Source organism: Manis javanica, chromosome 15, assembly GCF_040802235.1.
Source record: "Manis javanica isolate MJ-LG chromosome 15, MJ_LKY, whole genome shotgun sequence".
NCBI lineage: Eukaryota > Metazoa > Chordata > Mammalia > Pholidota > Manidae > Manis > Manis javanica.
The window spans coordinates 55,044,998-55,071,426 of NC_133170.1; the positions used below are offsets into that span (position 1 = coordinate 55,044,998).

A 26,429-nucleotide genomic window follows, 5' to 3' on the forward strand; every position below is an offset into this window, starting at 1 on the left:
CAGTTTAGGGGGAATATTGTGACTAGAGGAAAGAAACACAAGAACACAAATAAACCCAGACTGTGAAATACCCAACAGGGATCCACAGTTAGAGGTAACAGAGGACACCAGCAACATTGCTGAATACAAGATCAACAAAAACCAATCACATTCCTATTCCACTAACCATGTAACACGCAATTTTAAAGTAAAGATCCCATTCTGGGTAGCTACACAAATAAAGAATCTAGGATAAATCAGACAAAAGACATGTAAGACCTTTATGAAGAAAACTGTAGAACTTAACTGAAAGACAATAAAAGCCTTAATTCAGCGGAGATCCCATGTTCATGACTGTGAAATTCAATCATAAATTCTTTCCCCCAAAATTAACCCATAAATCCAATGCAATTCAAAAAAAATCAACAAGGGTTTTTAACTTGCCAAAATAACCTTAAAATTTTATAGTAAAAGGTGAAGTGCTTCTGTTACCTTCCTCTTGATTTTATTGTAAACCTAAAACTGTTCTAGTCTCTAAAATGAAAAGAAAATGAGGTGTCAAATACAGAACACTTTTGAACTTGCCTTATCAGATACTAAGATTTTATTAAGTCTGTAGTATTAGCACTGGTATAGAAAAATAGCCCAAGCCAGCACCAGACTCATAACATGTACATAAACTTGGCAACACTACTAGTCACTTGCTGAAACAATAAATCAGATGGTATGAGGTAATCACACCATACATAAAAATCAAGGTAAAATCAAGTACTAACTATAAAAGGTAGAACTCTTTAAAATATTTTAGAAAGTAAGAACATCTCTGACGTTGAGCTAACCATAGAAACAAAGTTAAAACATAGACCAATGACTTTGTGAAGGTATTTCTAAGATGTATTACTAACAAAAGATAATATCCACAATATGTCAAGAACTCTCAAATGAGAAAGGAAAAATTCAGTATGACAAAAATAAAAGAGGGCAAAGGATATGAACAAACAACTCACAGATGTGTGGAAGCCTAAGCAGTCAACAAACAAATGAAGAGATGAACAGGCTCACCAGTAATATGGGGAACCTAAAACAAAATGACACGCTCTCAGCCCCAGGCTGGCAACGTGCTGAGTTGAACTAGTATTAAGCACAAGCCAAGAATGGGGAAAGCAGCACACTCGCTCGCTGCTGGTGAGCCCTCCTCCCCTTTGGCAGACCCACTGGGAAACACTGAGCCACACTGAGACCCTCTGCCCCACAATTTCCGTTCTAAGTACACACCTGACAAACTCTCACACATGTGCACGAGACATTCACGTATGTCTGCCCACTGTAACACTGGGTGAGACAGTCAAAAACAAAACTGTGTTAAAATTTTTCTATCCACAGGGGAATGGTAATTGTGGCATAGTCATACAATGTTATATCAAATAGTTAAAATGAATGAACTAGAGTTACTTGTTATCAGATAAATTTCAAAACACTGGATTGAAAATTTCAAGTTATGAAAGGATACATATAGCACAAACACCATGTTATACATTGTTTTATCTGCATTTATAGTACAAATAAAAACAGGAAAGATAACAAAATTAGAGGTGGTGGTACGTCATTTTTTTTATAGCTTCATTTTGTCTTTTAAACAAAGACCCTTGGAACAAATATGGCAAATGTTAAGATCTACTGAAGCTGAGTGCTGTACAATAGGTGTTATTTTCTGTATTTCCAGTGCTTTACATGTTTCAATAATTAAAAATAGAAGAAATGGAAAGACATCATGGGAAGAACACCACCTCCCTCTTTGAGGAAACCAGTTTTACATTATTTATAGCATTGTAATTTAGTCTAAAAAAAGTTAGCTCTTCTATTTTTAATTGTTTGGGGGTAGTCAGGTCTACAAAAGTTTCTTAAACTGGGAATTTTATGTCTCCTAGCTGGGGAACAATCCATAGCATGCTTATAACAGCTCCCGCTGATTCCCAGCCCAGTGGCCCTTTCTCATGCCAACGGAACTGATTTTGTACAGGTGTCAGAAGCCAGCCAAATGCTTCCACGGCTATCACAACCTAAGGTGGAGTCTCAGTTACTTTAGTCAACTACAGTAATTCCATTCCTCATGTAATTTAGAAATGGGCATTTAATGTCTTCTAGTAAGACATGTAGGTGAAGTCCACTGAGGGCCTTATGTGAAAAGGAAACACCTTAGAGAAACTCAAGACAATAAATCATCTCTTCCTTCTGGCCTTCAGACATTGTAGTGCACAGGGCTGACGTCTGTAGACGTTTACACCGATCCAAGGGCAAACTCACACGGCAGAAGGTGGAGGGGCAAGAAAACGGAAAGAACATGGATCCTAGATGACACCACCAAGCCACGGAGTTTGCCAGCTGTGGAATTACCTGACCCATACTTCTTGTGAAATAAATTTTCCTTACCATTTAAGACCCACTTAATTAGGTTTCCTGCTCCTTGCAGTCAACTGCACACTGATACAATGCTCTTTATAGAACCTAAACTATGAAAAATGTACAAATTCCAGTGAGTTTTTGATGACTATAAAGATCTTGTTATTCTCATACAGGCTGGAGGCAGGAATTTTGCAAACGATTCAAATAGTTGTAGTTGTACTGCAACCACCCTAGTTTTGCTTCACTTTCCCCATCACTGAACAGTCTGAAAGACAATGGGCCTCTTTTGTTTTCAGCTTTGTTAGTCACATCAAGAATTGTGATGGAGAGTCAATATTTGTTTCTTTGGAAGTATTTAAAGATGTTTAGTCCATAACAATCCTTGGTAACTCTTTATACATGGCTCCCTAAAAATGCTGTCTCTATGTGTATTTCACCTTTCCAACAAGAGGGACAGCCCATGGGTAGGAAACAGATTTCTTTTCTACCCATGTCCCAAAATCTGGATAAACCCACAGTCCAGTATTCCAGATAGGGACTCACCAAGGTTGTAGAGCCAACTCCTAGAACTCTGGACAAAGTTTTCATTTAAACATCACGCTTCTGTAATAACTAAACAACTACAAAGGTATGGACAATAAAATGAATTTATTTAAAAAGAAGACTACAAAATTTGACACTGAGAGAGCTAAAAAGACCCACAGGATTTAAATTGATAAATACAAAAATGATTCGCTATAAACAATGTAAAAATACATTTCCCAGTCCCCATACAGAATATAATTTAAGTAAAACAGTTACAAAATTTTTGGACTTGTAAGTGCATTTCCCTTATAATTTTTAATAACTATTCTAAACAATTTGTATAAAATATAACAAATTAAATTTACCATAGCTGTTAATTAAAAATTGAGTTTCCCCTTTTCTGTACATAATAGGGTTTGGTCCCAAGTGCTCCTTGAACTTTCTTATTTACCACAATGGTCTTTTTACTTCTAATTCCTTCTACAATAGAAGAGGAAGGATAATCAGTCATGGGTCCCACAAAAGACAGAATGAAGAGTTTCTAGAATGACCCCAGATTACCAGGAAACATATTATCTTTCTGAAAAGGAAATGACTAAGTGACCAGCTAAGAGAACTACTTCTATACCAACAACAAATGGAAGTGGAATCTCAGACAAGGAGAGCTTTATTAAGCTCGATGCCAACATGCATACACGTGAGGCCAGCTGAGGGTCTATCCATCCAACTCCCCAATGCATGTGCAGGGACCCTGAAGTAGCTCAGATGTTTGCTGTGAATCCCAGCTGAGTCTGTATGGTATTTAAAATGACAATGGTACAGTTTGATGTGAAATCGCAGAACTTGCCTACCATAAGCTGGTCATCTTTGAACCAGTCTTTATTCTCGAACCCAAGACCCAGGCTATTTCTCCTCTCTTAGATGGCATGTCAGAGTAAAAAGAGCATTCATTATCTCCCAAGTAAGTAGTAGTGCTGATATCCAGACTCTAAGTCAGTAAGACAGAAGAGAAGCTGTATCTCGCCATTATGACCAATTTTTGAGAGACACATGCACCACATACATGCAGGCGAAACTCATCTACAACACATACATATGGCAGATAAGAAATTTTAAAAGGATGGGGTCACTAAATTGTCTCATTTTAAATCTGATTCCACTCCTCAGGTAGAACGCCTCAGCCTCAGCCACCCCCCGAGGAGACCTCCACCAAAGTACCTAAGGAGCTGGTGTGTGGGCTCGCCATCTTAACAAGAGGGGCTCCAGTCAGTCAAAAATCTAGTATGAGGACAAGAAAGGTCTCATCTATGAACCACTTGGTCAGAACGGTCCTACCCAGGGCTCTAAGATGGCCTGCCAGCACACTCAGCTCTTCCAAATCATCAGAACTGGCTATAAAGGGTCTGGTTTGACTACTCTCTTACACCATCAACCATACTAACCTGGGCAGATTCTCTAGAAATTCCTTTCTTAAGAAGGTCTCCTCCAAAGAGACACCAGAGCCCCACCTGTGTGGGAACAAGTGCCCTCAAGGTCCTGCCATATACTCTATGCAATGGGAAGGGCCCCGGATACTGGCCAGCTGGCCGGAAGACAACTGCTATTAAGAAAGTCAGAGCTGGGGGCCACCTCTGCTGGATGACGAAGCAGGGTGTGGGCCATTCTGATAAGACAGCAAATGGAGTCTCTCAAGTAGATGAAAAATTGAAAGGTGGGATTTTAAAAAGAAAATTGGTGCCAAAGAAGACATGGAACAGGACCTGCAGAGCTATATTAATCTGAGCAGTAATCTTATGTCAGTAAGATTAAGGTGAATAAGGGGAACAGACCATCTTCTAACTCACAACATGAACTCATCTCTTCAGACACTTAGCAAGTGGTGGAAGCCTGCTTTTGTAATTACTTTCACTATATTGCACAAAAAGTGTATCTTTCTTGTCTTTGGTCATTAGGTATGGTATTAGTTTTTCCCGTTTTTCTATGTGTTATATGTAAAAAAAAATTTTTTTTTACTAGGTATCAACCACCACCAAAGTGTGGTATAAACACAGGGCTCCTGATGTTGCTGCTTTTATACTTATAAAATACCAACATCTCCCATACATTTTCCATTAGGCTACAAAAGGTTTCAGAGTTAAGAATAATTATCCTAAAATGTTACCATATAATTTTAAAGCTGAGTTAGATACAGTAAAGCCTGGGTATTATATTTTCAGGAAAGAAGTTTAGACCAACATTTTGACTACTGGTCCCTTAAATATACATTAAATTTTATCTAATCACCAAAAAACAAACTCATGGCTACGTAAATTAATTTAAAAAGAAATAATTTCTAAATGGATAAACTTAATCATGCTGTTCATACAGCGCTAAAGCATAAATCTGAAATTAGGATTAGCAATGACAACAGAATAATGCATCATCAGTTCAGCTAAATGATTTAAGGAAATAACTGCCTTCACCTCCAAATCATAAAAAACCAAACTTCATTTGACCATTTTCAACCATTTTAATGTTTTGACCATTATAAAAAAAATTTCAGGGAACAAAAAAACCCTCTGGCCAAATTTGTGATGACTGATACACAGTCCAATGTTAATAAAAATGCCTTCCTGCACTTCTCTTTGCTCTCCGGAAGTGGCTTAGCAATTACACAAATCCTACAAGAGCATCTGCCTGTCTCAGGCAGAATGCAGCCGCCACACTGTGCTAGCATTTGCTCCCTGGCGTCTCTAAGCATTAAGTGGCTCAGTGACGGCCTCTCCCCTCGTCACACCCTCAGGTTTTCTTGGCTCAGGCTCATGGTGTTTCTCACAGAGCATACTGACAAAGTCAAACAGGAACATAAAACTTGCTAGAAATCCAAATACCTGAGAAGGAAAAAGGGGCAAAGATTAGAATGAGTAATTCTGGGACAGAATCTCACATTTCCTACTTGGCTCTGAGAGTGTTTTATACTAGCAAGATGATTCATCCATTTTATCATTCACACATTATTCTTAACTTTAGTGATAAAAAAGTTTTTTAAGGTCATCAAAAAATGGAAAGAAGTTACACACAAAAAATTCCAGAATGATGGCTATTAATCAAAGTCTTTTAAAATACAAATATTCTGTCTTATATATGTATGTGTGTATGTGTGGGTTACCAATCTATGAGACTGAGAGTATAAAAACTAAAATCCTATAAAATAATACAGGATTATTAGCAATGGTTAGATTGACCCACAGATGAGAAAGGGAAATACATGATTAGGAAGCTGAAAATGGAAAAGTTATTAAATATCAAAACAGAAATTCTATTTTGAAGATACTTTTAAATTACCTAAAACATATTTGCCAGACTGTAATGACACAGCAACATGACGCCACTACCTACTTCCTCTTTCTTAAATCACTTCCTCATTGTTCTCTTCTCCCATATGATAAACATTCTGAGAATTCTGTCAAGAGACAGAAGACCATGCTTCAAATTTAGCTTCTTCACTAGCAAAGCCCTTAAGGAAATGGGGACCTAAGAAGTGCTCATAAGACAACTTATGTAGGTGATGGCTAAAGTTCCTTCCAGGTCTAACACTCTATCTCCATGATTTTTAATACTTTGTTATAGTCTGCAGCAGGCTCTTGTCCCTTCATGCCCAACCCCTCCACGCTAAACATACGCATTCTGCTACTGCTTGGTGAAAAGCAAAGTCATTAACTCACCTGGGTGTCCCCAACAAATCCAACCTATATTTATCAGTCCCACCCCTGAAACCCCACATCGTATCTCCCTTCTGCAGTCTTTATTTTGGCTTGATGGCATCTATCCCGATTTGACTAACAAATTTCCTGAATACTCTGAAGGCGGACCAGATGTCACTTTGTCTGTGACATCACCTCTGACACCTCAGAGAACTCCAGTCCACGTAGGGCCCTCTGTGCCATGTGATCGCAACAAATGATCTTCCAGCAATATTGCTCACATACTTCAACTTTTTAAAGGACTCCTTCACTCATTTAAGTCTATATAATTTTTCTTAATTTGAAAGTTTTAAAGGTAACTTCCAGCATATTATAAATATTGAGTTTTTAAAATGCCAATCACCCTTAAAAATATCCAATGAAATCTTAAATATTTTAAAAATCTAAGATGTCATCTAATTAAGATATAAATAATTTTTTAATACCTGGGATATCATGCCATGCTTTTTTCCCCTTAAATTCAACTTTTCCTCAACATCTTTTCACTTTCTTCACAGGATTTCATAATAATATATTTTTATACTCAGAAGTATTTTATTGGCCACCCTATAATGTGCCTAAGAAAAATACGCACATAAACTGAAATTAACCATAAGGCTCTACTAAACTGTAATTTTCTCTTCAATTGGTTCATATATCCATGGATAAATATCCCTTTGTTAACATGAGTCAAGTTCAGTATTAATTTTGTTTTGTTTTTGTTTGTGCATGTGCAAGTGCAAAGGAACTTTGCACACATGAATAGGTAGACACATGATAGCCCTGCAATTCTCTGAGCCCCTTTTGGGTTGTTCTACCACAAAAAGTAGTTTTAATGATCTATTAGCTGACAACTCATTAATTACAACTTCCATTTTGTCGAACAAAAGTATTAATTGGACACTAGCTGACATGCACAAGGATTTGTTATCTAGTCATGTTCCCACCTGTGCTGTATGACCCATTGTTTACAATTCTAAAATCCACAAAGCTACAAAAACTCACAGTTTTCAGGATAATTTGGTTCAAAATTAACACAAGGTAAAACCATTTAGTCTTTACCCATCCCTTTCTCTGTGAATACTCATACGCTTCAGAAATATTACTGTTAGATTACAAGGTGCTGCCCCAGGCCCTCCGAAGGTATTATGTAATATAGTATATGTATAGTATTACCTTCCTAAGTCAAAGAATATTCTGAATTCTAAAATAAAATCTGGCCCCCAAGGATTCCATATGAACATTTTACTTATCTATGTCTTAAATTAGACTGAGCCTTTGCGTCATTTCTCCTGTTTATTCTCTACACCTAGAACAGCACCTGGCATGTAGGTGTTCTTGTTGCTGAGATGTGGAGAAATACAAGGTTAGTCAATTCTACACTTTCACTAGCAATAACATGTTCAAATGTGGAGTAAATTGTTAACAAAATCCAGTCAAATTCTAAAGACAGGTTCTAGGTGTTTAAGGCTATTGTATTTATTTGCTTTTAGGTCTTCTATTCAAATTACACTAAAAAATAAGTTAAAAGACAAAGTACTCTCCCATGCTGTATAGCTTGTCATGTACTTCCATACTTCGTATTTGTAAGGAAACAAAAATAAGTAACGATAAAAATACACGGTACTCACAGTTGCAGCAAATTCAACTGAAGTCCTGTCATGTGTGGAAACGAAAATGATGGATGCCAACAAAAACACACATCCTGTTCCCAAAGTAATATAGAAATCCTATACATGCACATAAGGAACACAGTATGGTTAGTTTGATGGAAACAAATACTTTGGTTTTTAACTTTTGAAAAACTTTAATGACTTACTTTTTTTCTTAACCCAAACTTACATACTTCAATTTCTAGCTTTTCAGTAAGCCTGGTACTGGATAAATAACCTGTAAAGGAAACCCAGCTGCCCCTTGGATAGGGTATGTTCAGAAAGCACATCACAAGATAATCTTTTAATAAAAGCAGTTCCCCAAAATATTGTGTGTGTGTCTTTTTTTCTAGGACTTATTAAAATCAAAGCCAAAAGACTAATTGAATCGAATCTTATTTGCAGCAAATTTTTTTTTTAATGCTTTTGTTTTCCCTTTCAAAGTACCGACAGTCCCTGACTTATGGTTTGACTTAGGATTTTTCGACTTTACAACGGTGCAAAAGCATAATGCACTCAGCAGAAACCATGCTTCCCAGGCCGGTGATAGGCAGTTCAATCCTCCCTTGTGAGGCTGCGCGGTGGCAGCAAGGCAGGCCCCAGTTAGCTACGTGATCACAAGGGTCAGAGACCAAAACACAACCATTCTGAACCCAAAAGCCATCTGTTTCACGTTCAGTACAGCAGTCAATCAATTACACGAGATACTCTGCACTTTTTTTAACAGGCTTGTGTGAGGAGAATCTGCCCACTGCAGGCTAACAAGAGAATGCTGAGCAGGGCTGAGCTGGGGGGGTTGGAAAGTCAGACGTATTGCGTGCATTTTCAGTTTGTCATGGGTTTATTGGGCTATAACTCTATTTGTAAGTCAAGGAAGATCTGAATTCTATGCTAGGATGGCCTCTCTGAGGCTACTTTGGTGCTTTGAAAGCATTTTGGAAAAAGAATCAAAAGAACCACCCACATTAACTAAAAAAATGATGCGAATGGTATGTTTCTCAGACTTAAGCTCTCTGGAAAAACTCATTGTTTTCAATTGTTCCTAGTAGGTAATCCAAAATGAGACAGCTACCATATCTCAACATCAGGCAGTTTACAAGGATGAGGCTCTTTGTGGGTCTCCAAGGCTCTCAGGCACATGCCACCAGCACCTGGCACCCTCCTACACTCACTGCAAACAGCACTTAACATCCACATTTGATTTAGAGGAGAAACTGGTGAAGTGAGAGCCACGCCAAAGGATTTTAACTCTGGTACTTTCTGAGTTTTTGAAATGCAATCTCCCCTAAACTTAGTATCAGTAAAACTATCCAACATTGTTGATCATTCACTTTAACATTTCTAAAATATTTAGAGATTTTCTCCTTACTTCTAAGAGAGGTCACAGTACTTTGTTTTTTCTATTCCTCTGAATATTAGTTCAAATCTGTTACATACCAATATAAAACTCTAATATTTGTAGTACTTTCAAAGAGGTATTTAAACAAGGCAATCACTTTGAGACAGAATAATATAGTGCTCATTAATAAACATGGTTTCTAAAGCCAGACTGAGTTCAAATACCAGTTACACTACTTCCTAGCTATATATGATTTTGAATTAGTTACTCAACCTGTGTGCCTTTGCTTCTTCATTTGCAAAATGGGAGTAGTAACAGTAGCTTCTTTACAGCTGATTCTGAAGATTAGAATTAATCCATAGAAAGTGCTTAGATAGTGCCAGGTCTGTAGTAAATGTTCCATAAATGTCAGTTATTGTTATCCTTAATAGAATCTGCCCCCCAACAGCATGAGATAGAAAAGATTCTCTCTTCAAAAGGATTATCATTCCTCCCTAGACACGACCACCATCACACACTCAAAACATTTTCTCCAAAACAAAACCTCTACTGCATTAAAAAACCTTAAAGTTAAAGTACATTAGTATGCTGACAGTGAAGTAACTTTTAAACCTTTAAAAAAGACATGAAATCTCATGATGTCAAGTGAAAGTAGAATAATTATACTTTATGATTACAACTATTTTAAATGTTAAATACTGCCCAGGAATAGAAACAAATGACCCAAAGAAATATGGTAAATTTACAAAAGATGTTTCAGGATGAAATGACTGATTTGTTTTAATTTTTCCAATATTTACCCTAAAATAAATAACTTTCTAAATGCCCAAGTTTGACATAATAAATGTTTTACCTTTTTTTTTTAGTTCAGACCATTACACTACACTGGAAAATACTACAGTATTGTTCCTTTTCAAAAAGATCAAAGAGACTAGGAGACTAAAGCAAGCAGAGGCCTGATCTGAAAATCCTCTTCTACTGGCTTAAGGAATCTGGATTTTAAAGGTTTGATAGCAAAGGGATGCCATAATCAGGTTTACACGTGTAGTAGCACTAAAAAACTAAATATTTCTAAAAATATTTTTATGGGTGTTTTGCTGTTGATAAATTAGATGATGTAATATTCAGTCTTTAATGTTTAAAACATGATTTACACAAACTACAAATCAATCATTTCAAATACTAGTGAACTTTTTCACTGTCCAAATCTCATCACATATGAATCTGTAAAAAGGTAGAATTTTCAAAGATTACAAATACAATTAACAAGAAGTCTAAGGTATTCTCTGCATCCTCTTCTTAACATCTGCTTCGTAAAACAAATTTGTTGTCATCATTACATAGCCATTCTTGTGATGACAACACCTGCCATGGCATTGGTTCTAATAGGACCCTGCCCAGGCCCCATGGCAGAACGCAGGTGTGAGGACTCTCCTGGGGCCAACTCTCAGTTTACTTTACCCTAGCTGTGTGACTTTGGACTTAAACCATCCTGAACCTAAGTTCGCTCAACAGACAAATGGAGCATTAGGGTGTGAGGATTCTAGTCACAGCACATACAGTGATGGCACACAGTTGCACCACCAGCAGCTCGTATCAGGTGAGATCATGGAAGAGTCATATGTTGGCCATACCATGTCATACACCCAAGCTGCATGTATGCGCTCATCAAAGGCTTGATGGATTTGATTCAGACTCCACCTGTTCTTCCCAGTTATTTTTTTAACTGTTTGATATCAACTTCTGCCTTTTTAAGTTTTAAACTTAAAACAATTCTTTTAAAAGAAAGTAATAGATTCCCAAAGCACAAAATTTAAGTGGTACAAAAGGGTATAGAGAAAAAAGTAAATGTCTTAGGTGTATAATCAATGTATGACTCAATGCTTGCTTCTCATTAATTTAAAACAATAGAATCACACTACTTTGTATTTATCCTGTTGCCTCTTGTTCTTAATCGTTACGAATCTGTCTTAATTTTAATCTCTTCCCTCAGAGATGTTCAATCCTTCACATGTCAATCCTGACAGGTACACTTCTTCAAAAACCACCACAGACACTCAGATGCTACTGAAGAAGCAAACTGCTCAATTCTTTCTTCCTTTAATACAGTAACTTGTGAATTATCTGTCAACTCACAAATCCGTATTATTACTCAAATAAAAACACAGGGCCAGCAGACTGAATCTTCAGAAAGTTATGAGTCCCTAGTTCTGTGAAAATAGAATTCTCATGTACACTTTTATTAAAAGGGAAATTTCCAAACAATGAATTCAACAATTCTTTATCCATTTACAGGCAACTTTTTTTCATTGTAAAATCAAAACGAAGTAGAATTACATGCTGTTTCATTTAAAAGTTCCAGAAATATATCATAGTTGTTCATGACTTTGTCTCTACTGTCTAGTAGAATGCCTGGCACATAACAGGTACACAATAAATAATTGTAGAACCAATGACTGACACTCGGAAATGTGAGAAAGCTAAAGTAACAAAATCCTAGTTTAAAAAAAAATATCTTATGTGAATTAAAGCACCAATAACCATAAGCTCTGGGCAGCGTTTATCACTCTCACTGTAATTTTGCTTTCCCCATCGATCTACCATCCCGTTTGGCAGGTAAAACTGAGTTGCTTGGAGCCAGACGTGGCACACTGGATAGTGTCTCATGTTACTGAGTTTTGAAAGCATTACTATTTTGAACAATAAAACTATAGAAGACACCAAAGCAGCTCTGTTCCTAATACAGGGGTTGTGTTTTTTCATGCTTACCGATGACTTTACTTTTCCAGCGTCAACTCTGTCATAAACTGGGGTGCAGTACACGATCAGTATAAGGAGACTCAGAAGAAAGGCACTGCAGCTGACAAATTCAAAAAAGTAAAGTCCTCCACACAGAGTGCATTGCGATACAACCTCCTCACAGATAAAGGCCAGCAAAGAAAACACCTACAAAAGAAACAACGCATTACTTCAGTGTCTTCCAAAATGTACAGTATTCACCCACAGAAAACAACATCTATTCACCTAAACATGTATTAAGTGGGGACTGCAGCAAACAAGGTTATACTGAATGAACCTCACCTACCCAGAGCTTAGGCTGATTGCTAACTAAGTACCGTGTACTGCTAGACTAGGGGAAACGCCCACAGAAGAGGTGATCAGCCTGGGCTTCCAGAAAGGCTTCCTGAAGGAAAGCGGAACCCTGAAGGAGTGAGGTCACTTTGGGAGTGAAAGACAGGGGAAGAAGTTCCAGAGACAGCAGCAGTACACCAAAGGACCTAGAGTGAGAGATCACGGCACCCCCCACCTCAATGCACACACAGGTATCCCACCGCCCACCTGATCTGGGAAAGCAAGCTGAGTCAACATGGCTAAAGTGTGCACTTTGAAGGAAGCAAACAGCGGCCCAAAAATGATCCAATGAGACTAGGAGACTAAAGAGGCAAGCAGAGGCCTGATCTGAAAATCCTCTTCTACTGGCTTAAGGAATCTGGACTTTAAGGGTTTGAAAGCAAAGGGCTGCCATGATCAAGTTTACACTTGTAGTAGCTCTCTACAGCTTCGATACGGACAGAGGACTGGAGGGAGGGCAAAACTTGGGGCAGACATCCAGCTGGGGAGAAAATCAGAGGAAAGAGAGAGATCAAAGCAGCAGTAGAAGAGGGGAGGGGAGAAGTGTGGCTAATCACTGAAGATGCAGTAGAGCCCTGGGCAAAGGGTGAAGACAGAGTAGGAAACAGTAAACATGGCAACACTGTATTTTAATGTGAAACAAAAAAGGCCCATTCATCCACCAATCTTTTGAAGTGGGCCTTTCTTTGAGTATGACAGGAATTTCACATCATGTATTCTGCATTAATCACTTTCATCAGTTATAGCTACCACGTTCAGACTGCTGCTACTTAAAGAGGGGCAAGATCTCGGACACCTGGGAAACAGCGTGCAGAATCCTTCAGTTATTAGCCTCTCACAATGTTTTAGTAATCTGTTTTCCAATCTTTCCAAAGCACTCAAATTTAGTTTCAGAGAAATAATTCAACATTCAGTTTTGATGTGTGTGTAATATTTAATTGAATGTTTGACCATAACAATCGTAACTGTATCAACTAGTCTGGGACTAACACAAGTCAACTGATGACAGAGGTAAAAGGACTCAAGAGGGGCCTCCTCGCCAGGGTGTCTGTGACACGCAAGGGGTCAGAATGCCTCACACTGAATGCCTAAACTGCACTGGTAACCCTGGTCAATTGGGAACTCAATTAAATGCAAATGGGTTTTAACAGGCTCTCTCTGCTGTGTTTGTGGTATTGACATACTGGTGCCTCCTGGAGAAAGACTTTTTCCCTCTTTCCTTTTCATAAGGCAAGGTTGCTGGGGAGAGCATAAACGCAGTTTTAAGTACACTGTGTATGAGGGGTCTGTGGAAGAGTTAGGTAGAGATGGGCCTGGAGCCCAAGGAGAGGTCTAAGGTGGAGAAGAAATGTGGGAGTAAGGCAGTGAGAGCTCACCCAGAGAGCCAGCTATTGCACAGAACTCTGAGGAACCCCAAGATTTAAAGGATAAACAGAGGGGGAAGATACCAGCAAAGGACAATTAGGAGCAACAGTCCATGGGGCAAAAGACCAAGAAAAAAGTATCTCTCAAATGAGAAAGCGATCGAGGGCTGAATGCTACTTAAAGGTCTGGTAAGAATGGAACCGAAACACACTGGACTGAGCTACAAGAGAGCTGCTGGTGACATCAGCAAGACATTTTCAGTGTCGTCAGGTAGAGAATATTGTTGCTATTTAGTAACAACAGTAATATAGTAATTACAGTACTGCCTCTTGGAAAGTGACAGGAAGACAAGGCAGGGGAACAGAGACAGCAGAGTCAAGAAGTGTGGTCAGATAGGATACAGAGGATGAGGCTGAAGGGAACTTCAAGACCGGGGCAGGAAACTGAGCATGTTTAAATGCTTAGGCAGAAGCCATAAGATGTGTGGGTCTAAACACAGAGGGAGAAAAGAGGCTCCCTAAAGGTAGGATTTAGGGCTTAGGTTTGGGGTTGACTCTTCTTTAGAAATAGGAAGGAAGAGAGGGAAGAGAGTTCACTTGGGCAGTTTGTGTGGGTTTTGTAGAAGCTAAGGGAGTTTCCTTCTGATTGTTAAAAACATCAAAAAATGACTGATGATCCAAGTCGAAGCCTGTCAGGAAATGCCTCTCACCTGTCAGGCCAGTAGAAGCAACCAAATATATTAAAGGCAACAAGATTGCTACAAAAATCAACACATATATTTCATAGTATATAATAAAAATTTTATTCTATATAATACTTTCATCAAAAAGAGATCAATGTTACAGTTGCTCTGGAAAACGGTTTAGCAGTTCCTTAAAAAACTAAGCATGCTACTTCCATATGACCCAACAACTGCCTGCCTACACTGTGTGTAAGACTCAGAGATACAAGACCTTATGATTTGGGCAAAAATGGATGCATAAGGATTCACAACAATTTGATTCGTAAAAGCCCCAAACTGGAAACCATCAGTTAAGCAAACTGTGGTACAGACACATCATGGAATACTACTTAATTATTAAAAGGAACAAACATGATAAATGCCACCACCTAGATCAATCTCCAAATTACGCAAACAGAAAAAGATCCAACCTCAGACAGTTCCATACTGCATGTGTCCATTTATAATAGCATCCTTCAAATAACAAAAATTACAGAGATGAAGAACTAATTAGTTGTGGCCAGGGGAGAAGGGAAAGGAGGGTTATAAAGGAGTGGCATGAAGGACCCCTGTGGTGATGGGACAGTTCTGTATCCCAACTGTTGTAATTACAGGAAGCTCCACGTGTTGAAAACTGCACAGAAGTACACACATACGTATATATACACACATGCACATAAACACACACAGCAGTGCAAAGGACCTCCCAGTACTCTTTGCAAGTTCCTGTAAATTCATAATTATTTCAAAATAAAAAGCTTAAAAAGAAAAGATCTAATCTAAATTGTTATCTAAGCCCTTAAGGGATTTTCCTCCCTCCTACTGGCAATACAAAATTCATATATCCCCACAACTGAAAAAAATCTAGGTAAGGATGAAAACAGATCCTGCTGCTATGATTACCTGTAAGTCAGTGAGGTGTAAAATAGTCGAGTATATCCCAAACAACTTTCACACAAATGTCAGGTGAGGTATTCCCAATCACTACATCACAGGACATAAAGTGACACACCAAGACAAATCCCAGAGGGGCACTGTAAAAGTGCTTAGTCTCCTGTAGTTATAATTACAGGATGAGTTTTACAGAACTACAGTACAATAAAATAGTAACTAACTGTCTTACATTCCTGTCCTTTATTCTTGCCTCTATGTTAAATCTTGTTCAAGTTTTAGGTGGTTTTCTATGAGAAATTTGCAAAATACCCCTCAGGTATAGAAAAGTCAAACTGTGAGATGGTATCAGCCTAAAACTGTAACTGGGGTCTAACAACAGCTGATCTCAAACCATTATTACAATAATTAAGATCATCAGGAACACTCATCTGTGTAGGCTATATGACAATAAAATCTTACCTGTAGTATAGATACAGACTGCTTGTCTATTCTGGGTAAGAAAGGGCAGGATCCAGCTAGGCCGGAAGCAATCAGGGTCAAGTTCGGTTCCAAACTTTCTAACAGGAGTCATTCTTACTGACCTGATTAAGCCTCAGAGAAATATGAAGAGGCTAGTTCTACATGACTACCTTAAGAGACTGAAGGGGTACAATATAAAGTTTGGACATTTACTAGTTCCTATTCCCAGTTAAAGTCCAAGAAATTAGCACTACAAGCTATATTCCATATGAAATCTCCTGACTCTCATCTCTGATGCTACTAACCTTCATTTATAATCTCCCACAGCATTATAGTCTCTGGCATGAAATAAGTGATTTCATAATATATACAAATACAGAATCATTAAGTTGTATACCTAAAACTATTTTATAGATTACACCTCAAATTAAAAAAATTTTAAGTGTATTTGAGTATTATGTATCCAACACTACAATACGTATAGGAATATGTAATGACAGAGCAACAAGATAAATGAACAAGAAAACCATTTTTTTTTATAACTCATGACTAAGCATTCACTGTAAGTCCAGGAAATTTCTGGATCTACCTGGAGTAATAGCTGGATGATGAGTAGAAGAACAAAAATTAAAACAGGGCCAAGAGATACATAGATCTGGATAGGGAGAAGACATTCCAGGTGGGGGACGGAAAAGAATTGATTCAGGAGGGCAAGTACTTGCATGGTGAGCCCAAAAGGGATAATAAGGCAGCTGACCTACATGGATGGGGACTCATGAGAAAAATGGCTAAGGAGTTGGGTGCGGTTACGTGATGATCACAGCAGGGAGTATACAGACTTCCAGAAGGCAACAGGGACTGCCTGCCTGGTTCAGCTGGTTGGAAGACAGGAGGAGGAGAGGACTGGGTGGGGCCTGAAGGAACGTTACAGTCTAAGAGCAGGAGGGAAAAAGGCAACTAGCACTAGACAAGTCACAGGAAGTGTAACACTTCTTAGGAAAACTTCTTAAAGAGCAGTAAACGTACCCCAAATTGTCGGTCGATGAGGGACACTGGCAAGCGTGACAGTGTGACAGGTGAAGTGGGCTTATTTTATTTTAATCATATATTTTAATTATTTATTCATTCATTCATTCATTGGTAAACAGACACATTTTGTACTAAAAAAGAAAAGAAATGTGAAAGCTAAAGGAAGAATTGCAAGAAATGGGTTGTGATCAGCATTAAAGTGGTTTTAAGTATAGGGAAAGAGTTAAAGTCACTGAATTGGGTAAGGAAATGACGGTGAATGTAACCCATTTGTTATTTTCTGGTGAACAGTTTTACTCTCAACAGCATAAAGACATCACATTAAATACTGCTTACTTAGCACTAAGCTAAGTACCTAACAACAGTGTGCCCAATGTGCCTCCTACATAACATAAAATTTTACACAAATACAATTAAGAGAATTATCAAGCTTTTAGAGTTGGGAGGGCCCTTGGAGAACAAAGTTTCCCATCCTATTTACAGATGATGGAATTAATCTCTTATAAGCTAAATCCCAAGTTAGCCAGGCAGACAAGAGCCCAGGTCTCCTGACTCCCCTAAACACTGTTTATTAAGGTTATTTTATGACTACTCATGTAAGGTTTCCCTGTAAGATTGGGTTTTTGAAGTAACAACTAGTTTTGTGCATTTCCCTTTTTGCTGGTAAATCATACATTAAAACCTAAGTGCTAGAGGCTACACATTTGGAAAGTCTTAGAGACTACAAGATGGTCTTACAGTTCTGCAGATTTGAACATTCAGATAATGACTACCCGGTGTCTCTCTCCATTTCAGTTTCACTACCTTTTCTGAAACTTCAATCTTCTTTAAAATTAAGTCAATATATTAAATAATAATTCCCAATCAGTTGTCTTTACATTCTTCCACTGGAAAGTTTCTTACAAAAAGAGTACTTTCTAATGTTTGCTATTATTAGAATCCACCTATAAAATTATATTAATTTGTTAATTAAACAAATTTCTATTAAAAACTTCTTAGTCAAATATAAGGTTCCAGTAAACAAATCTGTTGGTCTGAATAGCTGGCTGGTCTCCCTTGCCTTAGGCAAACATTTACTCTCACGGAGGTCCAAAGATATAATTTGCTGACACTATGGATCTTCCTCAAGGTAATAAGAGCATTTCAATTTAGTACATATCAATTTTCACATTTAAATAATGAAAAGAGCACCAAGATGAACTGCTTCCAAGTGGTTTGTTTCTTGGCACTTACAGAGTAACATTATTTATAATTTAATAAATTTAAAATCACTGGAGAATCCTAAATCAAACTTTGCTTGCCTTAAGTTATTATAATCACAGTACTGTGCGGCCATCAGGACATTCAACTGGTATGATAAATACAATGTCAACTTGCTGCAGAGAGAATATTTACATGTATTTAAATCATTGCATCAGCTTACTAGCAAGGAATTAGGTTGCCAAATGTCAATTCTCCCCTTAAAACAGAAACAAACATGCTTGAAAAGAACGATGACAATAAGACCTCACAAAATAAACTATTGGCATAAGGACCAATCCAAGGATAGAAAAAAACAATAAATAAACAAACTGCACAGATTTAGGATTGCAATAACTCCTTACATTAATTCTCCACTGAGACTTTTATTTCTTCTTCAGCTCTGGAAGGGTACATAGTAGCTGAGGGGACACTTATGTTTTGTACAAGCCTCTGACAAAATTAAGGTCATATCTGAATAATAGTAGACACAGCCATATAACTCAAGAGTATGTAGTTAAGCTTATTTATCTGTAACCTCCCTTTCCTTATGCAGGCAAGCCTTCTCTACCCCTTTGGTATTCAGCTCTGTACCAGCAGCATACCCCAAAGGGCTTCAGACAGTTGTAAAAATCTTAAAGACTGGAAAGAACCTCAGAGGAAATCCAATTCAACCTCCTAGGACTCTGAGAATTTCCTAAGAACACGATGTCTGGCTTTATGTATTAGAGTAAGGTTCCTTTCTCTTTCCGGTTTTAAGAATCTGATAAGGTTTATGAGTCCAGACCCAAACACAAAAACGCATGACATTCTGAATAAAATACCAAAAGTCTCGCAAGTCCCTTGTGAAAGTACCCTCTCTTCTGATTACGGTTTTCTCCATTACAGTTGTTTCCTTACTGGAGCTTCGTAATTCAATTAAACTTTTAAAAGTAAGTTACCTAAAGTCAGAATTTGAGTTAAGGCAAAGAATGCTTGGCCTGTGTCCCCAGGCTGGATGAGAGTTTTACTTTACTTCATGAGTAACTTCCCTGGGACTTTCTGGGAAACTCATGTAATACAGTACTGTGAAGAGACATTATTTCAACAGACAAAGCAGGGATAAAAAGATAACCACAAAAACAAATGGCAACAATGAAAAAAAATTTTTAATCTATTTTAAAGAAGGCATTCTTTTTTTTTATTATTAAGGTATGATTGATATATGCTCTTATGAAGGTTTCACATGAAAAATCAATGTGGTCACTACATTTACACATATTATCAAGTCGCCACCCATACCCCAATGCAGTCACTGTCCATCAGTTCAGCAAGATGCCAGAGTCACTATGTGAAGAAGGCATTCTAATAACATTAGTTCCTCATAAACAAATAAATGGGCATCAAGAAGAGACATTTGTTTTTATTATTTCATTCTTTCTCCTTACGGATGATGGAGAACAAGGGAATAGTCTACCAGCCCTTGCAAGACAAATTCATCTTCCCTTCTTCTTCACATGCAAGTAAAAAGCTTACCACCCAAATTTCTGGTTATATTCTATTCCAAAAATACGGAACTATGGTTTACTCAACTATAAAGAAGGTAATGAGAAAGTTGACTTTAGCTTTGCCATTTCTAATTAAGAAAAATAAAGGCAACTGAAAATAGATGTAATGGACAGCAGATCAACAGTGATGTCTTTCAGCAGCAAGAATGTGTCAGATGAACAGAAAATTCTTTTCTTTTCTAAAGAGTACCAGAATACATGAAGCAATATTTTAGCTCTACTGCAGAGAAACAATGTTGATATCTAAAAGTCATGTGAGAGCCATTAAGAGGAAGGGCAGAAGGAACAGGGCACAAAGGGACAATGACAGGACAGAGTTCCTGATGCCTGATAAAATTACTTGAAAAGAGGCTGAAGCCAGAGAGCCAGGCCCTTTTGGGACCCACAGGTTACATGACCACTTGCCTTCAAATGATTTCCCAAGTATTCCTAGAAGTGATTATTTTGGTGGTTAAAAAGTAGCACCAGTTTTCCTGCTGCTACTTTTCTATTCAATAAAAGTAGGTCATCTGAGTTCTAAGAAAATGGTAAGTTCTGGTTATCTGAGTTCTATGAAGTTATGTTCTTCCCAAGGAAACCAATTCGCTATTTTTACTTGGGATGGTTAAAAAAAAAATCCATAAACATTCTAAGCAGTTTGATTTTTCTGTTGCAGAAAATATTGCTCCTCTTTGGGTTACTCAGTATGTGTGTAATCTGAACTAAAAAAATCTCAGAGATGTTTTGATTTTTTCGCTAAGAGGTTTAAGGCACCTGAACAGCCTAAATTGAAACTCAGTAAAGTTGAAAGATAAGTGCATGATGCCCTCGTTTTGCTAAGAGCAACAAAACACAAAAGGCTGTCCCTCTGACTTTATACTTTGTGTACACCTACTGCTCATTCAGAAATAATTCTCCAGTCAATATAAGAATTGTGGGAGGCAATTTATTGGACACACACATCTCAAGGCCACGCGTGGTATCGGAACACTTTGTCCAACAACTTAAACTGCCTCCATGGGCTCGCACCCGGAAAACCACAAGAACCAGAGAAATATAAAGGAAAAGCACTTTGTGGTCTAAATATAGGCACTCTGGGCGATAACGCAGCGTAACCACTGGAGGAGACGAAGGGCGCTACAGAAAGCAAGTGAACGAAGCCCCAGTGGCTGCCTCGGACCCTCCCCGACGCATTTCCTGGACCCGCCTAACAGCTCGGTGGCCCTTAGGTGGTCGTCGGGGACCCACGAGGGGGACGAGGGGCACGGGGCGGCGGGGAGGGGCCGGAGGGTAACGCCTCCGACCCAGGCGCGGCGGAGAGGAACTGGGGTGTGGCAACCGCCGCTTCCCAGGGCGCCAGGCTGAGGGGAGAAGGCCCGGAGGCCTCTGGGCCCGCAGGCGGACGGCCCGGCGCCAGACCCCCGCCCCGGCCCAGGCTCGCCGCCCTGCGCGAACTCACCAACTGCAAGGCTTTGAGAACGCGCCGATACCACCTGAGCTTGCCTAGGGAGAAGCAGGCGGCAAGGCCCCTGCGGGCGCCCCTCCCGGGGCCCGGGTCCTCCTCCGTGGTGGGCCTGTACACCGCTCCATTCTCCATCGCCCAGGGCCCAGGAACGCGCCCGCAGCTCAGCTGGCGTTGCGGACTTCACCGACTCCGCAAGTCCGCGAGCGGGGCCGTCACTTCCTGGGCCCCCGCCCCCGCTTCCTGCTCCAGCCCCGCCCCCACAAGGCTCCGCCCCCTCCGCCCGGAGCCCCTTCCCTCAGCAACCTCCTTCGCAAAGGTCTGGGGAACGCCTGTCGTGCGCAGCGAGTCGGCAGAGCGAGGGGTCTGATAGCGAAGGAGTCAGGCTCCTTCGGAAACCGGGCTGGGGTGTCAAGAGCTAAGTTAAGGGGGTAGGAGAGGCGATGAAGTTGGAGAAGCAGGCAGAGGCCGAATGTCGGTGGGGCCTTGCAGAGCGGAGGAAGAAATTGGAGGGTTGTTTTTTTTTATCAAGTTATCAGTGATATACAATCTTATGCTCAGATTTCACATGAGCAACATTGTAGTTAGTATATTCTCCCTATTACCAAGTCTCCACCATATACCCCATTACAGTCACTGTCCATCAGCGTAGTAAGCTGCTTTGTGCTGTACTTCCTTCTCCATACCCCCCTTATGTGTGCTAATCATAACGCCCCTTAATCCTCTTCTCCCTCCCTTCCCACCCACCCTCCCCAGTCCCTTTCCCTTTGGTAACTGTTAGTCCATTCCTGGGTTCTGTGAGTCTGCTGCTGTTTTGTTCCTTCAGTTTTTGCTTTGTTCCTATACTCCACAGATCAGTGAAATCATTTCATACTTGTCTTTCTCTGCCTGGCTTATTACACTGAGCATAATACCCTCTAGCTCCGTCCATATTGTTGCAAATGGTAGGATTTGTTTTCTTATGGCTGAATAATATTCTGTTGTCTGTATGTACCACGTCTTCTTTATCCATTCATCTACTGATGGACACTTAGGTTGCTTCCATATCTTGGCTATTATAAATAGTGCTGCGATAAACATTGGGGTGCATATGTCTTTTTGAATCTGGGATCCTGTATTCTTAGGGTAAATTCCTAGAAGTGGAATTCCTGGGTCAAATGGTATTTATGTTTTTAGTTTTATGAGGAACCTCCATACTGCTTTCCACAATGGTTGAACTAATTTGCGTTCCCACCAGCAGTGTTTTCTCCACATCCTCGCCAGCATTTGTTGTTTTTTGTCTTTTGGATGTTGACCATCCTAACTGGTGTGAGGTGATATCTCAGTGGGGTTTTAATTTGCATTTCTCTGATGATTAGTGATGTGAAGCATCTTTTCATGTTCCTGTTGGCCATCTGAATTTCTTCTTTGGAGAAGTGTCTGTTCAGATCCTCTGCCCATTTTTTAATTGACTTATTTGCTTTTTGGTTGTTGAGGCATGTGACCTCTTTATGTATTTTGGGTATCAACCCCTTATTGGATATGTCATTTAAGAATATATTCTCCCATACTGTAGGATGACTTTTTGTTTTACTGATGGTGGAGGGTTTCTTTTTAAGTGCGATGGGTGGTCTAGAAGATTGTTCCCTCCTGCATCTCCATGATTTCCTTTTAGGCTTACTTGTCAAAATCGTTTAGTTTGTTTCTTTCTTGCTCACCATCTGCTACGATTGCAGGTTAATTTGGTGTGAACCAAAGGAAACTGATCAAGAAATGTAATTGTATTTTAACCACGGAAGTTGATGAGTGACATGTCAGGCACATGTATTTTCTCCACAACAATATAGTGCAGGTACTGTCATTACTTTGATTTTACAGATGAGAAAACTGTGGCCAAAGGCTGAGTATTTCAAGCAGCCTGAGGCAGCTAGAGTGCAGGCCTTCGCAGTTTGACTCACAACCTTGTGCAGAAAGAACATCTCGGCCTCTGAGCCGTCTCTCCATCAGGGCCTCAGAACCCACGGAAGAGGGAAGGGGTTACACTGCCATCTGCTTCCCTGTTTAATCTTCTCTTCTCCAAGGCTCCAAACCTCCCTTTCTTCTTCCAGTAACAAAACAAAAGCTACCATTCACATGAATAGAGACAAACAGATACCACTCTGTGGGAGTCGTCCACAGCTAGCCAAACCTATCCTAGTCGTTGATTAAATATGTTCTAAATATCCTGCCCTGGCCCAGCAGCTACCAATCCTGGCCAGTGAAAAGAGGCCGCTGTATTTTCACCAGGGCACATGGATTCATTGCCTGCTTTTCTTCAAGTCACCATCATCCCAAATTAGAGGCTACTGATACCTGAAATTTGCTTTGGAATTCACCCAGAATATTAAGATGGATTGATGAATAGAGAGATGGTTAAAAGGAAAGACTTGTGATAAGGTGAAGACGGGAACATGTTCATGGTGTAGTATGCGTGTGCCCACCGTCCTTTCTTTAAATTTTAAATTTCCTGTGTGTTTTAACACTTTCAAAATAAAATATTGAGAGACAATTATAAAGAAAAAGGATACTCTGAGAGGGGAGAGAAGATAGACAGACTCTTTCAACTCTCTTGGTTTATTTAAGGTGCACGGGGGCAGTTCTATAGAGGACTCTGCTCTCTCAGTTTAGAAGAGGATGAGAGTTCAGCCTGTAATTCATAACCTTCGGGGTGCACAAAAATTGTCAAGATTCTTGGAGATCTAGCCCCAAAGCTTCAGAATTTGGGTGGGTGTTGGAATATACTTTTGTAATAAACTCTTCAAGTGACACCAGTGAGAAACCATTCATTGGGAGGAACCCTGTTTTGTGATGCGCCATGAGGCAGCGAAGAGCAGATACGTCATGCCTTCCTTCACCCTGACCGATCTGGGGGGTGGCCAGGATTTAGACACCGATATCCCTCCCAGCTAAAAGAAAAGTATGTATCACCTGTATTTTCTTAATTAATTAAAAGACCAACTAAAGATTTTAGGGCTACATGAACACTTGTATTAAGGAGCCTTTGTAGTGAGCATGTCCACATGGAAAAGTGTCATTTTTGTTAATGAATAAATAACACCGAATAGTTAACTGCTGAGACTTGACACATTGTAATGAGAAATCTTATTTTTATTTATTATTTTTTTATATTCATTTTGTTATCATTAATCTACAATTACATGAAGAACATTATGTTTACTAGACTCCCCCCTTCACCAAGTCCCCCCCACAAGAGAAATTTATTTTTCCCCTTTTCATATTAAATAGTTAATTGTTTTTAAATGAGGGAAAAAACACTGACCAAAAGATAGTTTGGGAAAATATACTTTGATGAGATTATAGTTAAAAAAATAATTTGGTGTTACTTGCTCAGTTGAGATTTTAACTTTCAGCAGCTCCCACTCAAAAATTTTTACCAGCATTCTTTATCTATTAGTGCAGTTCGACAATAATATGGATACAAAGTTGGACCATAGATGGTGTACAATGAGGCCACGAAAGGTTCATAAAGGTAACAGAAAGTGGTATGTGTCATAAAAGGGACACAAATTAAATGTGCTGGGAATTCAGAGCAAAGAGAAACTAATCTCCGCTTAAGCGATCAGAGTTATAAAGCTTCAAGTGGGACGTTAAAGAACACTTAGGTTTGGACAAGAGAAGCAGAACAGAGCGGGTGGTAGGTGCAGGGGCAACATGAAGAAAGGCGAAGAGAGTGTACAGAGCACAGAAATGGAGGGGAGAAGGATAAAGAGAAGCCAAGGAAGATAAGCTTGGGTTTGGAGGGCCTTCAAACTCAGAGTAAGGAACTGGGGCTTCCCTTTATTGTTGAACAATGAGGAACCACCCAAGGGCTTTGTGTAGGAGAGTGAAATGACTGGAGCCTCTTCCTTGGGGATATTTTTCTAGCAGCCTTATGTAGATTGAATTGGTTACAAAGAACTAGTCAGAGCTGTTGTAAAAGTTCAGAGAAAAGGGAACAAGGACTCAACCTCAGACAGTAGTCATGGAAATGGTAGAGGGGATGTCTCAAAGGGAAGCTGTGGGAGTGAAACCAGTGAGATAGGCAGCTTGATTTGTTTGAAGAGTAAGGGAAGAGAATTGGAATAGGTCTAAGATTTCAAGCCCACATAATTAGGAGATTGAAGAGGGTAAGGACTCAGGGAATACAGGAGGAATTAACTCTTGTCAGTGTCAGAGTATAAATCGCAAAAAGTTAAAAAAGATGACTCTCATACAAGTATATAGAAAGCATGCTTCAGAGGTGTATTCAGCTTATTAGTAATGTAATCAGAAGAATGTAAAGCTAGTTCAGAGGGAGATACGAGAGACCCTGGTACTGAGACAGGAAGCATGGGCTTAGAGTAGGGTGAGGGCCTCCAGAAAATGACCCCTACCAAAACTCTATGTTAAACAATTAAGCAAAGCCAAAGTCACATTAATTCTCTAAAGTAAAAATACCAAACTAGGAACATAAGCATTCTTCAGTGAGATTAGTTAAAACTAAAAAGCCAAGAGCAACTTGACCTAGAAGTTTGAATACTCCCCAAAAAAGAAAAGTATCTTAGCAGAACCTATATTTTCACTGTATCAATTAGAACACACCATTATAAGATTTACTTTAGCACCTACTCAAAGGCCCAGCTTACTCAGGAAAAATTCTATCGTAAAGCTAAGATTGCACTTCAATCAAACAGACAATTACTCAGCCCACATTGAAGGCAAGGCAGAACAGTCTTGATTAATATGCTTCCAGACAAAAGCAGTAAATTTCTTGTGTTAAGCTAACTTTGAAGAATAACACTCTGATAAGAAACTTAGTATCTTTTCAAAAATAAACATTTTGGGACCATCTGGCAAGTCTGAATCCCTAGCCCTGTCTCTCAACTGCCTATAAATCCCCTAGACAAAGCACCACCCCCGGCTGTCTTGTCCCCTCCTGACATGAGCCAGGAGCTCTGTCTTCTCACTTTATGTCTAAATAAAAC

General features: G+C 39.2%; 1 protein-coding gene across 1 annotated transcript; it reads right to left on the bottom strand.

Annotated features, from left to right (window-relative positions):
• Nucleotides 1-3,011: 3,011 nt before the first annotated feature.
• On the bottom strand, nucleotides 3,012-21,672 carry CMTM6 (CKLF like MARVEL transmembrane domain containing 6). The gene is made up of 4 exons (XM_017658114.3): nucleotides 21,445-21,672; nucleotides 12,390-12,566; nucleotides 8,261-8,359; nucleotides 3,012-5,777 (listed from the first exon to the last, which is right to left on the bottom strand). The coding sequence occupies exons 1-4, from the start codon at nucleotides 21,580-21,582 to the stop codon at nucleotides 5,640-5,642; spliced, it is 552 nt and encodes a 183-aa protein (XP_017513603.1). The 5' UTR covers nucleotides 21,583-21,672; the 3' UTR covers nucleotides 3,012-5,639.
• Nucleotides 21,673-26,429: the final 4,757 nt, after the last annotated feature.